At 47.4% G+C, this 18,347-nt stretch overlaps 1 protein-coding gene across 1 annotated transcript in view; it reads right to left on the reverse strand.

Annotated features, from left to right (window-relative positions):
* Dbx (homeobox protein Dbx) overlaps positions 1-11,952 on the reverse strand; it is a 104,163-nt gene extending 92,211 nt beyond the window's left edge. The window contains exon 1 of the mRNA XM_089565185.1: positions 11,461-11,952. Coding sequence (XP_089421311.1) covers positions 11,461-11,881 — 421 coding nt within the window. The 5' untranslated portion in view covers positions 11,882-11,952. The remainder of the gene's footprint in view (positions 1-11,460) is intronic.
* Between the last annotated feature and the right edge of the window lie 6,395 nt (positions 11,953-18,347).

Raw genomic sequence — 18,347 nt, forward strand, 5'->3', positions numbered from 1 at the left:
TCATGATCGACTTGTTCGCACAGCATCTCACCACAATGTTAGTTTTGCCGTGAAAATATTCCGACTGAGGTACGTTGTGTTAACTGCGTACTGGCAGACGACCTATGGCGCTAGTTGGTGATGTCCAATCAGGATAGAGCAAATACTAGATAAGGATTTTTCTTGCGTAACTTAGCACATGGACGAGTTCACACATTCACTAAATGTAGTACACATGAGTTTGTTAGGCAGAGTGGCTACAGCCGCTACCCCGATCCAAAGCGGATGCCAAATAGATCCACCATTCATGAAAGCTGGGCTTGGATATGGAGCGTAAAAATCGACTGACCTCCAGCATCATGCACTTGCCGATTTCTCTTTCAGCACCGCGTGTTTGTGCGCAACATTTTTCGTACCTTACGCCCTACCTTTAACCAATGACTGTCTCGGTTTGCTCTTAGTAATAGTGAAAAGTAATGCATGAAGTGGATGAGAACTAACGTAGCGACATGGTCACATTGCCTCTGTAAGCAGGCGCAAAGCGAAATTGCTGCAAGGAGTAAATAAAATTCTCTGGCTGGAAAGCGCAGTCTGCAACTGCATCTAGTATAACTCTATGAGATTTTCACCGATAACATAATTCGCCCCTCTGGCCCTTTCTATAACTGGCGCTTATTGAACAAAAGTTATTGTGACATACCGGCATCCCACATTGCACCAGAGCCACCAAATTTTTGAAGGTATGGCTAAAATGTCGGTGCCTTAACTCGAATTATATATAAATGAAGTTTTTTTTCTTTTGATTTTGTCACGAAATTTTGCCTTCAAATAGAGCTGAATAGCGCACCATGAAAAAATGAGACCTACACTTCACGGTCACCTCAAACCCGCAGAAAATTAAAAAAAGAAATGGGAAGCAGAAGAGAGCTAATAAAGATTTTCACTCTTTCCCCCGAACAGTTGTGCTCCACTCCAGCCGAGGGCGCAAGAACACCTGTACAAGGATGACAGGTTGATGATAATGGTTGGTTTGGTTTTATGGGGTTTAACGTCCCAAAGCGACTGAAGCTATGAGAGACGCCGTAGTGGAGGGCTCCGGAAATTTCGACCACCTGGGGTTCTTTAACGTGCACTGACATCGCACAGTACACGGGCCTCTAGAATTTCTCCTCCAAAGAAATTCAACCGCCGCGGCCGGGATCGAACCCGCGTCTTTCGGGTCAGCAGCCGAGCACCATAACCACTGAGCCACCGCGGCGGCGCGGATGATGATAATGATGATTTGATGTTTGCTCAGGAGAAGCTTGACCAGAGAATGCGATTGGAAAACAGGACCCATATTTCCAAGCATGTTAATGCATTGAAGACGAACACCAGGCTGCAGGGCAGCTATGCCATTTGGCAAATTGCTGGCTACCTACTTTTCAGCACGCAGGGACTCGAGCCCCGCACCTCACGCGCATACGAGTGGATGCTCAAATGACTAGGCCATCGCTACGAACACCTGAATCGCATTTCTGCAACCAACGGGAAAATATGAGTGTTTTTCGTTACGACGTGCTACGCCCGAAAACGGCAGCTGCTGGCGATATCAGTCTACAAAATCGGAAGAAAAGTATTGATTCAGCTCCCGGGACATGAAGCCAACGGCACAATATGACAGGAGCTGTTCGAAGCAAATAATCAACGATTGCTAAATCCTGTGGGGTGGTATTCTCCCGGTGTCGCCTTTTGCGACATGTCGCAGTCGCACTTCGCTGATTGGCTCGAGCCGCGGTGACGGCGGCGTGACAACACGGATCCGCCTTCCTGCTACGTCGTCGTGACGTCGCCCCAATTTACTACGCTGAGTCGAACTACGGAATGCGCTGAAGCGATTCGCGCGGGCGACGGGCTACCGTTAGCGTACGAACGCAATCGGCAGTTGCGGCTTTTGCGCCCTTAGCGTGAAAACATGGCGACGTCCTTTCAAGCAAGAGCCGCCCGCTTCAGCCAATTCAGCAGTTCTTGCGATTCCGGTCGGCATGTTTACCGGCAACTACTGGTGTTGTTACTTTTCGCTATGACTTACCTTGCTTCGACGATAAAGTTTAAGCTGCAATTCAGCCTAGTTTTTTAGATACGCTCTCGATTCTGGAGCGCGCAAGCCTAATGGCACCTCCAGCTACACTGCTACCGTCTGCAACTGCCCGAAACGCAGCCGAAACCTAGCACAACCGTCCGGAACGAAAGAAAAATAGATTTGGAGCTTTTTCGCGGTGTTTTATAGACTTAAATGAAGTAAAGCGAGTTTATATTAAATTTGCAAATGTTTTTTTGAACATTAGACGTCATGTGATGGCAAATATTCTTGCTATAAAAGATACGAAACTACTGCTGCTAGTGAATCAGCAGTGGTAAATTGTCGCTTCTCGGAGTGAATGAATGCACCGCAGACAAAAGTGCCGGCGGCTTTTTCCGTTTCTTCGAGCATCTGTAAGCACTTTTTTAGGCCCCGCCCATATGCGACATGTCGCAAAAGGCGACACCGGCAGAATACCACCCCTGTTCAGCCAAAAAAAAAGAATGGGGTACGCTAAGGACTGGTATACATTCGCACCTTGACTTTCTTCCGTCTGGTTTATGAGCCCGCTGGGTATTAATTGTTTAAGCGTACAGTATCCTACCGGCGTAGCTCAGTGCAGAACAACCCAAGAAGCGCCTTTATCAAGGGGCGCTTCTCTTACACATTTAGTTTTCTAGAGCGGTTGGAAAGCATCCGCTCATGCAGATTTGCCTCCCGGAAACCCTCTCCAAACATCGATCCCCGTTAGCTGCAAGCGAATCGCCGGCCACGGACTCAGTCCTCTCTTCCGGGCTGTATACGGGGCGCTTGGGCAACATTGGTAGCCTATAGCTGTTAAAACCTTTCTTTTTGTCCAGTATCTTGGTAGGTCAAGGAAGGCGTAAGAAATACATAATTCCTCATGGCAGCAGCGACACCAAGAAGGCTCAAGAAGCATCTCGAAAGGAATCTTATTGGCGCAGTTCACTACAAGACAAAGGCGATGTAGGCTTTCTCTGTGGCGCGGAAGGTTCTAGTTGTGTATTTGAACTCATTCCCGCTCGGCTAATGTCCCGAAAAGACGTCATTGAACCACGCCTTTCAAGTTTAGTGCGGAGAAAACTATTTCACAGTGTTGAAGTTATATAAAGAGAATTGTAGGGCAGATATCGATGATGGCTTCCTTGGCAAGTCTCCTGGCCCCTTTCACTGGTACGGAATAATACAGGGTTTTAGGCAGCCACTGATAAAACCCTGTCGGGTCCCTGAACTGATGCACGTCAAAAACAATCGGAAGTATCACAAAATATTGACCTCTACTTACATGGCGCGTCATTGCATCATTGCAGACACTGCGCAATTATTTTAAATTCTCTCATTCATAAGAGAAAGGTAGAGGTTGATGCAGGCCATGGGTGGGATTAGTCTTGCGGATTCTCTCAGTGCACACATAAGTGAATACCAGCATACCAGCCCACATTAATCCACTTATAAAAGAGATACAGAGGTTCCGCATCCTCGGCGACCTTTTGGTTCGCGGAAACACTTTATCATCGCACACAACAGAGAGAGCTTGTCTTTCTAAAACGAAGGGGCAGGTAAAAAGAAAAGAACAACACCGGGCAAAGGTCGTCCTCGAGAGGTCAAAGAGAGCTGTCAAAACCCAGAGCGCAGGCGCTTGGCACGTACCCCATTCCCGACCCGACAAACTGCCCCGAGTGCTCCACTCTGTGCGGAAAGAGAAGTTTGGAGAACTCTTGACGTCCACGCCACCATGTAGCTATAAGTCACCACTTCGAGCTGCATGTCGCGGACAAGAAGTTGAGTCGAGCAGGCCGGTGTTCACAGCCAGCTCGCGTCAACACAATCTTTACGGCTCTCCTCGAATGTTTGTTTTCTTGTATTTCCCTTCAACTGTCTTCGCACGCCGAGACCAGGGGTCTCCTCATTCCCACAATACGAACCTCCATCTTTTTTTTCTTTCACTCACTGTCTTTTACTTCACTTCTTGTGGTCCTCTTCATATTTTTATTTTTTTTTATTTTCTTCCGAAATTCCCAAGATTTCTCCGGCACCCCCCCCTCTCTTCCCACTGCTGCTCCCGGCAATGACCGCTGTCGCGTTTGGCTTTCCCCGCTCGGGTCACTCGGGAAGCTTTGTCTAAGTCCCGGTCCACTCGTTCTTTATGTCGGTGTCCGGGCGTCAGTCTTAGCCACCCCACTTCTTGGCTTTCTTCATTCCGCTTTGCTTCCACCGGGCGACTGCCTCTCTCTTCAGCCTCTACACAGCGTTCTTTATGTCGTCCAGTTCGTGGCGTCCAGTTGGTGGCCCATTGTCCGACTTGTCGTCAGTCGCGTCGTGTTGTTGTGTTCACAAGTTCCTGCCCCTCCTTGCAACTGCTCTTTGTTTTTGTTGTGTTTCTGAGCGGCCTGGGGGGGGGGGGGGGGGGCGCAAATAATGAAAATACACGTATATACAGGGTAAATCATGACAGGAAAAGTGTTCGGACACCTGTTGGTGTCCTCAGCGCTATATACACGGCTGCACTGTTGAGACTATGTGTAGATTCTGGCTTGTTGTTTTTTTTTGTCGGCGTCAGGGCTCTCCTATAGTTTTGTTTCTTTTATAACACGGAGCGAAAACACGCTGTTGTTTGTTTGTTTCCACTAGTACAGCTGGGCGTTCGCAGCACAAGGCTTGATCAGTGTGCCTCGAGGGATTAAATCAGAGTGTTTGAGTAGGTTTCAGTAATTAAAAAAAAAGTTAACCGCCATTTGTTGGTTTTTATTTTTATTTACCGTTGATATCGAACATGTCCTGACCTGAAGACCTGAAGTTATTGCACACATTGTTTTGCAGGGATATAGAAAGTGCATCAGCATCAAGTCTGGTGTTAAGAAGCCAGAATAAGTCTAGCATACCTTAACATGGGTAATTCCTAGTGTGTGGCGAGAAGTTAGAATGGTGTGGTGTACCAGGTTAACTTCCACAATAATGCGCTTGGGAATGGGGACGGGGGTTACTTGGAAAGGAGGAAAGGTGTTTCTGCATGGTTTGAATTTCGGGGGCAGTGTTTCAGACCATGTGCTTATAACTGATGCGTTTATAAGTATACTCTAAAATGAGAGTATGCTCTCATTTTATTCGTTCCAGAATGTTTCGTATGCTCTCATTTTACTCGTTCCAGAATGTTTCCGACCAAGGCTGATAAGAAGTGAATATATTAGAAAAAAAAATACACGAACAGTGTATTAAGGAGACTATACAGCACTGCGATGTCATGGCGTCTACTAATGCAACGATCAGTGTAACGGTCAGCACTTTCCGATTGTTAGTTAGTAACGTAGCTTTTAAGCAATGAACAAGCATACGATGGTATAAATGAGGAGTGTTCCGCAAGTGCATGGTTTATTTGACTACTTGAATCCATCGCGTCCTTTTTGCTGCAGTAGAGTGCAGTTATTTGAGGTTTGATTCAATTAAATTTGTCAATGCTTAAAAATCCCACTGTTTAAGTGCGCACATCGTTGCATCTTATAGTATTCTGCCATGCAATTTCAGGCCATCACATCTTCAAAGTATACCTCTGTCCAGCAAGTAAGAATGCCATTCTTTTTTATTGTTCATGCAAATATGTAGGTGCGTGGTTTGCTCTTCGGGCACCCTTCTTGTTGCCGAAAAAATTATTTCATTCATCGCGAATTGTTAGAGCGGATGTTTATTCGCTTTATTTGACCTGATCCGATCTTACACCTGACCTGCGCATGGCCTTATATGACCTGAAAACACAGGCAGTTGAGCAGCGGAAACAGATCGGACCGCAGCAATACACTTAAAGAAAGGACACTGAAAAGGAAACGTTTTGCCTAAACTCAAAAAGCCTTTTGAAAAGTAAAAAAGTAACATGGTATTATTAGAGAGGGAGACTTAGCCAAGAACTACGAGTGCTCTTCACCTATAAACTGGCGAGAGAACGTCCACATACGGGCTGACGCTTTTAGAATGCAACTTAGGTGCAGCAAGGAGGGAAAGAGCGAAGGAAAGGCGCTATAAAGACTGGCCGAAGCCCTCTGGCCACTCTCCACTCGGTCGCTTCCAATATTGTGTGGAGAAGGAAATTAGGCGGAAGGGTGGAACATGCGTTCCGGTTTTGGACGCCAAATGACTACTCTGTTCGCGCTGAGGGCCATACGCTTACAGAAATTTCTTGACAGTCCATAGACCTGTGTCGACAAAGTCTGTAGACAAATAATCGAGAACAGTCTATAGGCAATACAAATCCTTTCGACAGTCTATAGAGAACCCAGAGATTTATGCTGGAGCAGCACGCTAGGCTCATAACCAGGCAGACCTGTCCTTTATTCATTAAAGTCTTTCTCTCTCTCTAAAACAATTTTTGGCCATACACTTTTAGAAGAATTTTGTTTATAGAATGTATGTAGGCTATGAATAGAGAGAAAGAAATATCTGTAGGACGGCAATAAAGTCTATAAGTGGTCCAGAGACTGTCTATAGACCATTGTTATTAGGGATATATAACTGCATATATAAGAAAACTATAAGAAAACTGTTTATTTATACAAAGAGAGTTCAAGAAATGCAATGCGCAGATAAGATCACCTCCTAACCACCCCCTCCAAGAGTCATCCATAAATCTTCTCCTGCCCGGTGAGAACACAGGCGAGAGCGAAAGAGCACGAAGGTGACCGACGGGCGTCATGACCCCGTCGGTCACTGAGCAAGGCTTCTAGTGCCCCTCTAGCAGCTGTTTCTACGTCCAGGCGCATCTTTAGCGAAGTGCATTCATGCTTTTATTAAGTTTACTTCGGCTTTATTAGGCCTAGCGCTTCATGCATCGCGGCAATGCCGGGAAGCGTGAAATAAGCGATTCGGATTTGGCCGCAAATGTGCCGTCGGGTTCCAAAGCGTAGCTGTGGCCCTGTAAGGCACAACTAAAACTGAATGATTTTACTGTACACATTTCACTACTTTAACACATTCAATACGGGTATTTCGGCGACAACAGAAATTTGAAACTGATTTATCGGAGGCTTGCCTCGAAAATTTTCTCATTGCTCTAAGCGACCAAGCCTCGTTTTCGGACAATTACCAGCCAAGGCAGACACGAATTTCACCTTTTCTGGCATTCCTGTGGTGGATGAGCGATCGCAGCGCCCCTTTTTTCCTGTAGGAGCTTTGAAGAACTGTACGCCTGGCAGTATCCCTGCAGCGGCTGTATACTTGCATCCTATGCAGTCGGTTTGATAGCGTTGCTAGATGTTCGCATGTGTGTGCAAAGCTGAGGTATAATGAATTAGTAGCGGCACGTCGCGCTGAATTTCTCATTCCCTGCAGCTCCGTCGTCGAAATCATAGATGAAGATAGACCGTTATTGCGCAAGTTATTGCGTAATTATGCAGGTAAAAAACAGTCATGTGCGCAACGGGAGCTGGCCTTGAAAAATCGTCGAATAACCTGCGCGAACCCTCCGCAGCTAGCTGTGTATGTTGATTTGTTTCTTGATTATGTGCAGACCTACAGGAGTTAATAATGTTGCACTCGATCATATTCTCGCGCGGTAGATGATTTGTTGTCTCTCTCGTGGTGTCGCAAGATCGACTTCATGCAGTAGATCGGTGTTGGATAATGTTCCTAACATCGGTTATCGATCAGTACTTATCCGTACGCGCAAGATTCACCGAGATGTACACAAAATCGTCTGCAATTATGTCCGTACAGGCACGGTATACATACTACTCGGAGGGAGTTATCTCTTTTTATATCCTTGTATAGAAATCATACAGGATACGGGAGGAATAAACGAGTGGCTATTTTTGAGCAGACAGTACTCTGTATACGTGGACTGAACCAAGTTTCAAAGCATATTCTTTCTGGCTCTGGCAGAGTTCTTTGTCTGAAACTCGATTTTACGCCATTTATGCCTACACAGTGTCCATTCGAGCACAGTCTCAATGTCTGTTAAATTTTCTCTCGCAAAGAATACGCTAAGGAGGACTCAAGCATGACGTGCGTAGGCGGCAGAATAACGGGTGCAGATTACACCAACTTTTTTGGTGTAGCTGCAGACTAACAATCAAGTATTCAGCGGAAAAGAGCAAGACTGCAAGCACTATACGTATACATACGTCTCCTTCTGCGTGCTTAGCTGGCAAAAAGTCTTTTTAAAAAGCTCAGTTTCTGTTTCTGGTGGCGCGATCGTGACTCCCTGTGTGCCTTGTGGAAGGCATCTGAGAATCCGCCTTTTTCACGACGCGACTGCGCATGCGCCCATCCCCTGGCGGCGGTGTCGCGAAACATACTGGAAGTGTAAACAAACCGGCTTCCTACGCGGCGGGGTGCTTTGCTGCAGCCTTCGGGCGCTCAGCACGGCGCATTTGGCGATGCTTACGGCATGTGTTGCATACGGCTCCAATGCCCAATATGTAAAGGGAAGCAAAGTCGAATTTTTTCGCTCTCTGAACGCTTCCCGGGACCGCCTTCGAAGCGAAGCGTGGATAAAAGCAGTTCGGTGGCTCGACGATCGTGGCCGCCCTCGGGCACCGTCAAGAACGTCAAAACTTAGCGGGAATCACTTTGTGACAGGTACGGACTAGTTGCCGCGGCTAAATGCGTGTGCAGTCCATCACGAAATCTTTTATTCGTGGGCAGGAAGGCCTCGGCACCGCGGCACCCAGACTTCTGGTCGCTGATCTCAAGATCTCGGTTTCCACGACAGCCGCATTTCAGTGGAGGCGAAATACAAAAGCACTAGTGTGCTGTGTATGTCAGTGCACGTGAAATAAGTCCACGTCGCATATATTAATACGGAGCCCTCCACTGAAGCGTTCCACACAGCCCATGTGTCAGACGTTCAAATCCACGTAAAATACCATGGCGTGCGCTCATCGAAGGCAACTGTTTTTCTAGAAACAAGCAAAGGTGAACTGCGGCGGTAGCCTCACACGCTTCCAGTTCGTCACCAAAAATGGCTTTAGGTTTTTAATCCGGTAGGGCAAAAAGTGAATCGGTTATATTTAAGTTACCTCCAAAAGTTTTGCCGCACGCACATCCGTACGGATCCCCACGGACGGGCGGATGGTGGAACTGAAGACAAAAATAGAGGACACTCGAAGCAAAAATGTGGCCATTTCATCTGTTCCTACATTAAAACACTGCAAACTGGAATCGCACACCAGCAAGCACATACGAGTTTGCACATTCAATATCGCGACTGTATGCAGATCGGCCTCCATGAGACTAAGCTGCGGCACGTTGATAAAGCCAAACTGCACTACCACCAATAAATGGGAAATGATCGCGGATATTTCATTGAACAATACGTTCCGAATGTAGCCTTCATCTTTGAAGCGGCGGCCCTTGCTTAGCTGGCGATCGCATCGCATGCCGGATGATTGGAGATACGAAGAATTTGCTTCGGTGGGCACAGCAGCCTGCCTCGGACTTTGCACCCCGCCATCAGTCAGCCGTAGAAATCCTCCAGATACCAGGTGCTGCCCAGGACACGCCATCGTCGACAGATTCCAACAAAACGTGCTCCGCAGCGGCATTCAGTCCAGCCGGGTTGGGCGCGCAGTACCCTTCCAGTGAGCTTCCAGCGTTGTACGCGAGGTGGCAGCACAGGAAAATGAAAAAGGCCGATTCCTTTTTAGGCTCGCGCCATTCCCGCCCAGGGTTGCCGTGTAAGCAAGCCACTCCTCACATTTGTATGTGCATCTGCAACACTGAACGTCTCTGTAACCTGGAACCCGAACGTGGGCAGCTTTTGGATGAAGCGGGCGGGATGTTTGCGAGCTAGAGGGAGGGAGGGGGGGGGGGGGGGGGCACTCTTATTGGCATAACGCATTTTTGGTCAACAAAATAGAATAATGGAAGAAAGCTGCTTTCACAGATAATTTCTCGCCTGTAAGAGAGATGATTGCTCTCCCTCTTCCCTCCCCTTCCCCTCTCCCTTCGATAAATTATCCCCGATGAGTCGGCTTCGGAAGAAGGAGGATGCTTTCGATTACAGCACAAGCTGACGCCATTTTCCACGAGGTAATCCCTTATACAGCCATCGCTGGAATAATGAAAATAAGTCACACAGAGATAAAGGAATCAAGGCATGCAAGTAAATGCAACGCCTTCGTGCATATGGCAAAAACTGCTCGATGACAACCCGCATGCACATCGTGGGAACAGTGCGTGTAAACGTGATGTAAAATGGAGTGTCAACGCTACTATTTATCTTTTGGCTGTGCAGCATTATTACACCGTATTTGGCGAGTGCTGAATATATGCCTGGTTGCGGTGAGTAATGGCGCTTCGTTAGGAATTCAGGATGACTAGTGATTCTGTTCCATCGACGGTACGCGGACATATAAACGGCACGATAAGGCTCTCTTATAGTGACATCCAAAAATTAATAAATATACAAAAACATGCCTGTCTACCACGCGATAACAAAGCAGTGTTTTTTTTTAGCATGTTACTTTACTTACTGTTCGGCTCCGTGCATTGTTACCCGGAACGTCGACTGGTTTTGGTCTCACAATTCCACTACAAATTCAGTGACATCTGTCGACGACGCTTGACTATCCGATAATTTCAATAACTGAGAGTACGCATGCTCCAGCAAAAGCGTCCTATGACTTTTACGTCGCATCATAGATGCAAGGCTGTTCGTTCATTAACCCGAGGCGCTCAATAAGCTGTTAATTCTCCGTCCATGGTCACCCAGCTCGGTCCATGACAGTTTATGCACGTATCTGGGCGTAATGAACCCCGGCAATCACTTTTGATTCGCGTGCCCGCAAGCACTGCTGGCAACTTCTCCGCCGCACCTGGAATGGCCACCTCGGAAGGGTATGCGGGTGAGAGAAGGCATTCTCCGCGGCAGCTGAAAGCGTGAGCTCCATTTGATGATGATGATGATAGTCAATAGCTAGGCAAAAAGGAAGACAAGAGGAGGCCCTGCCTTGTTTCATGAAATTATCCGTTTCCGTTAAAAGACGCGGTGAGGCATCCTTCTTTGCGCGCTCTTCATTCAAGCAAACAGGCCATATACTTATCGGGCCTTTTCTTTTTCTGTTCACTTCAGGACTGTAATGCGACTCGCGCGAGGCCTCTCCGCACCTGAAGCTACGAGGTACGAGTATTACTTCCTCCTCGTCGTCGGCTACTTGTGTCTTAATCCATGAGTAGACAGGAGGATGGAGGCATTTACGCCTCTCGCCGGCGGCCCGCGTGCATCACTTTTCTTCCACGGAATGTCATAGACGTAAACAAGACCGCACCTGAGCTCTTACCCTCAGCGGAAGACGTTTTACAGCACGACGAAAGCTCATTGCCACGTGACAACTGTCAGGGGCGAAAAAAGAGCGACGCAGGCGCACGTGATCGCGCTGTCCACCGTGCTGTCCCAAAGCGGGGCAACCCACCTGTGGCCGCGGCGGCGGCGAGCAGCGAGGCGGCAGCGGCGCTCCTCGCGGCACCTCCGAAGATGCGCTCCTTGTCCCTGGCGTGCACAGCCGCGGCTCCGTGATCGGCCAGGATGGCAGTCACACCGAACTTGAGCGGCGGCGGAGGCGGGGTGCGCAGTTCATCGTCCTCGTCCCGGGGCGTCATGCCTCCCGGCGAACAGCAGTCCAGCTGATGCTGCTGGTGCTCCTGCTGAAGCTGAAGCTGGTGCTGCAGTTGCTGCTGCTGATGAGCCGCCACTACCTGCTGCTGGGTCACGAGCGAGCCGACCACGACAGGAGGGGACGCGGCCTCGACACCCCGCGCCAGCAGATTGTCCACGAGGAAGGAACTGTTGGGCCGATGCGTGAGCGTGAGCGGCCCTGCGGCCGTCGGGTACATCGGAGCGCCGTGCGCCGTCCCCGCGTGCCGCTATGAATTATACACGAGTCGGTTCGCCCCGCGGTCTGGGATCAATGCATGGGACCCCGCCGCGGATCGGGGCCGTCCCATTGGACGGCCGCCCGGCCCGCGCGCATTATGCGGGGGCCGCCCACCGCGGAGCACCTCGGCGCCGTATACGTCCCTCGCGGACGCGCACTCGCCCCTCCACCTCCTCTGCCGATGGGCGCACTCGATCGCTCGATTTTCTCCAGGGCTTCTCGCGCGCAATGCGGTGGCGTGTGGGAGTGAGGTAGTCCGCGCGCCGCGCTGAGGAGGCTCTCCCGCAATCGAGCCGGGTTTATACGGACCTGGGGAAGAGGTGGTTTCCGAAGCGCGTTCGGAGCTCGTTAATGTACAGAGCGCCGCGGTCACGGAGGATGACAACGGGGAACATTCCCGCGAGTCGACAGGGTACACACTCTTTCGACGGGGTTGTTTTCAGTTCGGCGAGCGAGGTCATACAAGGATGCAAAGGTGGCGAAAAGTGTCGACATTATGAAGTTCGCATGACTTAGTACTTGCCAGCTGCTGCGATGCTCTCCGGCTTACTAGGCTCTACGTAATATACGATTTGTTATCAAGCACCCCTTGTTTCAAAGCATGAGTGCTCTCACAAGTATGATTTTTGGCTTTACCATTTTGTTGCTTTAATATCAAATTGATTGAAATTGCGTTACCGTTTACTGTCTGCGAACATTCTCTAATACACTAATATTTTCTTGCTTCTTTGTACTCTATTTTCGAATTAAAGTTACTATAAAATATTAAAGCGATCTGATACACCAGAAAGAAGCAATGCTTGACGCGAATACCGTTTGATATGACTGGAACTTGTTTTTTTCACAGAACAGTGAGCACCTACTGTCTGAGTGCGATGGCGAAGTTAGCTGAAGTCAGCAATTTTGCTCCATCTAAAAACATGAGAACTGAGTCGTATGACAAGCATTTGCTAAGAAATCAAGGCTTGGAAGAAAAATTCAGTACCATGTGCTATATTAACACATCCTAATAGTGCCTTCTATTGTTTTTATAAGCGTTTATATTTATATACTACTTTATAAAATTACAAAAAACTCCCAGAAATCCAGAAAGCACCTTGGTACAAAGAAAGGAAATGCCTGAAGTGCTCAAACGTTGTTGCTTTCCTCTTTGAAGATGTTGAGGCATCCTTGAGTGAAGAGTAAGAGCGATGTGCTGCTGTCTCATCATGAGGTTGGTTTATTGAAGCCACAACATGACCGGTCAAATATTATGGCCAGTCGATCTGCATTATTTGCGGGCGTGCCGGTCGCACTACTCTTATCGACTCTTGTCGAGTTAATCAGCTGGTTATTGTTTAAACGTTTATGCAGTGACAAAAGTTAGAAGCGACAGTCACAATGTAACATTATAGCGATTATTCCTATGGTAAAAAACAGATAACAAAGAAGACAATGTTTTTTTCTCTACAGAGCACGTCTAAGATAACTACTTCAGTGCTAAGATAACTACTTCAGTGCTGATTCAGTGCATGAATCAGTGCTTAGAAAGTGAAAGAAAAAAAATTGTTCACGTTGAACCTGTTTCCACCTGTGCATTGCATTTGACACTTCGTTGTTCCAGCAGAACTTCGTTAGCTAATTCCTGCAACTTCGCTTTTGAACTTGCTGCACAGCTCGCAAACATAGTTGCGGAAATGGCAAGCAGGTGTCCTCATGCTGTGTGGCAAAGAGTTTTTTAACAGCGTTAGCTCTTGCTACTTACGCTTGTCACGGAGGCGTCACTCTACAATGAAGGTCAAATTAACAGAGTAACCACGTGACCACATAGCAGCAGTGGGCGCGTGGCACCTCAGTACTTATACTTTCGATCCGTTATATATGTGCCAGTATAGCGGCCATCAGAGAGGGACACCCCTCCCACCTTGGGAGCATCATCTGCACAAACATTGGGGGCCACCCATTTGACGCCGAATGTTTGAAGGGGTGTCAAATGACTTGGCATGCTCATAAGGACAAAATTACTATGTTGAGCTGAAGCCCAAAATATATGTGGGGTTCGCAACGACGACCTTTCCGCCCCCGAACCGTGCATTCCGAGGTCCTTCAGACGGCCATTACGGCCGAACCGTCTGTCGTAGGGGGTACTGGATGGTGTGAAACGATTCGTCGTGTTGTGGTGTACACGTTCATAAAATTTATTAATTGATATAATGAAGAAATATACCGGATATAGCGAAGGTGTCTGTAAATCGCAATAGTAGTGCAAAATCCATAAGGCAGATAGTGCTGCTTGTGTCTCAGAAGGAATGTTTCCGGAAAGGAAACATCCGCGGATGTTTGCATTTGGTCTTCATGTTTACTGGGCACACCGATGCAAACACTTGACGCTCCCGTAGCTAACACTCTTAAGTTGAACACTGAGGCTGTGTTGGCGGAAGGGAAAACTTTATTTCTACTAATGCTTTTTCCTGCGGTTTGGGGGCATCTTCAGAGACGTCTTGGTTGCATCCCCAGGAGCCTTCTCTGTCGAAGTCGTCCGCCTCTAATCAATGGTCGGTTGCCCTCAGTCCAGGGCTCCGCTGGCCACTGTCGCCCGTTGAGCTCGCTGTACCAGACCTCGAATTTTTTGTCTCCATTTCAGAAATTAGTTCTTTAGCACTTTTTTTTACACTCACTTGTCTGAAAAAAATACGAATAATCGCTTTCTGCTGCTATTTCGCACGCTCTTCAGTAGGGGCCACCATCCTCTACCGCATTTTCTGGCGACTGCATCTTTTACGTCATGCAAACAGGCAGCGAGGTACCGACCAAATTGGCGGCAGGGAATAGAGAACCTGCGCTCAAGTTTGCCGTGTTGATCGCAGCGCCGTAAGTCCCAGCCAAGCGAGAGAAGCAAGCAGTTCTTGGCGGGCTCGAAGTGCTTTTCCACGCAGTCTTTCTGCGCTTATCAGCACGAGCTCCCGCACTTTGTCAGAACCACGCATGCCATGCGTCACCTGTATGGGATACGTTGAAAGAGAGAGAGAGAGAAACCCTTTAATGAAAAAGAGAATTAAGCCGGCGTTTAAAAATCACTATCATTCTACTCTTCATGGGGAAGAGAATTTGGGAGACAAAGACGGAAGGAGAACAGTACGGGAAAGGTAAAATAAAATAAATAAAAAGGGGAGAAGGTAAAATGCGGCCAATAAAAGCGATTTATGGTGCATCGACGAGAGATTATGTAACGTATGTAATGATGAAGTGCATACTCCGACAAATGGGCTAACAAAGTTCACTGCGTGAAGAATGCATGAGGGTAACGTGCAAGGGGAAGTTAGATCTTTTCAAGATGTCTAATACCTTTTAGCTATGCAAACAAAGAGTTCATTCTATCTCTCTGTTGCCTAAAGCAGGCTAAGGGACCTAAAGCAAAGCTGTCCATTGTTGGAGGCACTGGAGAGAGCTCCTCCATGGAATGTTCATAGTGCGCACGCTCGTCAGCGTATGCAGAGAACTGAAGCAGAATATGCTCCACAGTTTCGATCGAGCCGCAGTTGTCACAAAGTGAACTGCTTTTCATTTGACCGAAAGGGTTTCGCAAGCAGTTTGTAAATGCAGCGTTCAGGAGAAGTTGGGGGCAAAGTGCTTCCAGATGGCGAGGAATTCTGGTTGAGAGTCATGATGAGAGATTTGGGCCGATGGAATAAAGAAACGTGTCGGCTAGCTTCAGAGCCGATATGTTTCTTCGGAAGCAAATCTTTTAGCCATTTGAGATGCATCAGATTTCGTGAATAAAGTTCGAATGTATCTACGATGACAGTGGCCTTTGCGGGCCGCTTCATCTGCTTTTTCATTAGCCAGAATGCCACAGTGTGATCCACCACTAAAATGTTATACAGTAACCTGCAGCAATGGCTATATGATGTAGATACCTGATGCCAAGGGAAACGGGCTGATGACTGGTTTCTTAGAGAAGCTACGCAAGGAATGTTACCAACCAAACTCGGTCTGCTAATCGTTCATGACGTGCTTTCACGTTTGTAGTGGCCCAAGCGGCTGACGGCCCAAGTGGTTGACGCAACACGAACCCCGTTAATATAGGCGACTGAAATAATTGACGATTTGTCTGAAGGCCAAGTATTACGCTCTTTTAATACGGAAACTGTTCGCTTAACAGCCCATTTGCTTATATTTTCTTCCTGTTAACACAGAAAGAGATGAGAACAAATCCTCCACACAGCTAACCAGATATCTTCTTCCCTGTATTCTTAATGCAGGACACCAACGACATGCGTTTCGAAAGCTGAAATGCATGGGCGACGATATGTGCATGACTTCACGATTTATATGCACAAGAAATACATGAAACGTGGACATCGCCTTCCCGTATGCCAGAGTACAGGTATACGCGTGTGAGGAAAGCTCTTTCAGAAGATTCTGCTACTGTGATGCGCTCAGCAGACGTCAGCCGCCTGGGTGCAGATATGCACTTGCGATTCCGGATATATGAACAGCTTTTTAAAGAGAACAGCTTTGTCGGTCAGGAAGACCTTGAAAACGGCAAAAGGTCCACTTTATTTGTCGTGAGAAAATATCAGGCTTCTATTTTCCCTAGAAAGGAGTTCGAAATCGGATTAATATCATCCAACCAGTATTCAGTCCCCGCCACAAAAGGTTCATGCGTTGTGCCCGTCATATATAAGCGTCGAAACAATTGCACACGTCTCTCGCCTGTGTTTTGTTTTAGCAACAAGTGCATTTCCCTTCGCGCGCGTTTGACGCAGCCGCTCCAGCTTTCCCACGGTTCCGAAGCTGCTAAGCAACACGCAGCAGTGAAACTTTTCAGGGAGCAAAAATCGCTCTGGTGCCCTCTCCTGTTTCAACGTGAAGCGGTGACACCTGCTGTTTCCGAAGGGATCGAGTGAACGCTGAACTGTGATGCCAATCCTTGCGCAATGCTGACATATTGTATCTACACAGCTATCAGGCCTGTGCCCTTAAAGCTTAAACCTGCGGACTTGTTTACGGACGATGTGTAAACCAAGTCGGGTGTGGAAGCAGACGATGTTTGTATCGGTACACCAGAGTAAATATCTCGACCGTGCGTGAGAGAAATCTCTAAACACGGACTGCATCAAATGTTTTGCCTCATTCGAGATCGCATTGTGTGTCGAGGACGAGCGCGCAGTCTCTGTCGTGTACTACACAAAGAACGGCGACGTGTGGACGTTTATGTCTAGTGCGCAAGTCCAAACTTCCCAGCCATTGCCATGTTGTTCTTGCTAAATGAAATGCTGAGCGACTCGTTTTCTCGTTAGTTTCGATCCCGTAGTGCGTCGTTGTTCACATTACGTATTTCAGCCTCGTGGATTGCTCTCAATTCAACCGTGCGAGACAAAACAAAACTTCCTGGGCAGCACAAAGAACAACTGCGAAAATTCGAAATGGCTGCTTCATTTAATGTTATTTTCAAATGATATTTTACTTTAGTGAATTTTTAGCTAATTGCTATTCACAAGCGTCATTTTTCAGTATCGCGTAGCAACGCCACCTTTTTCTCCGCCTCGCAGCGTTTACCATGGTTTGGATTATTCTTTGCAAATTTTCACGGTCAGTAGTCGGGATTTGTTTGCTGGTGTTTTTCTCAGTGTTTGTAGAAACAATGTCTGACTGAAATGTCTTATATGCTTGATTCAGCACTTTACTTTGCGTAGGTTTATATTTGTTTGCTTTATATTTCGCCACGTGTGGCGAGGGAGGCTTAGTTTAGAGTGTATTGTCTTTTATTCCGTTCCTGATTACCTGGTGTAGCGCGTGATAAAGTAAGAAGCGAAAAAGTAAGAAGCGAAAATGTGGCAACAATAAAAGAAAAACTAAACTATTTACTATTGTATACTACCACTCCCCATCTCGTTCACAGGTGTAGAGTATGAAAATTAATGGTCAGTGGATTAAAGATAAAATTTAACAAGTAATTTCGCTTGCTCACCGGTCTAATTGGCACTATTTCGGAAAATACGGAGTCTTAATTTACTTAAGCCTCAATACGTTCAGCCCCACACGGAAACAGGAGGATGCGATTAATGCACTTTTGATAATGGAATGAGGTTTTAACCTTTGTGGCCAGTTGCAATACAGCTATAGAGCAGTGATTTTTTTTTTTTTTCGGGAGGGCACCTAGGTAATTTATTTCTTGATGTGGCGAGGGGTCGCGGTCTCTCTTGTATACGTGCCTGTTGAATGCACGATTTCCTGGTCGAATGCAGCAGAATTGAAAGCTGCTGGCTGGCAGTGGGACAGCATACCGCTGCAACCACTGTTGGGACGTTGTGGTCGTGGCGGTAGAGCTGTCGAGCTCCCTGGCAGTCGGCGCGGCGTGCATGCAACGGCAGGCTAGCCGAAGAAAGTCGATGTCGGAGCAAACGAAATTGGCTTTATATACAATATTTACATGGCAGTGC

This window comes from Amblyomma mixtum, chromosome 1, assembly GCF_055824585.1.
Source record: "Amblyomma mixtum isolate Tamu chromosome 1, ASM5582458v1, whole genome shotgun sequence".
NCBI lineage: Eukaryota > Metazoa > Arthropoda > Arachnida > Ixodida > Ixodidae > Amblyomma > Amblyomma mixtum.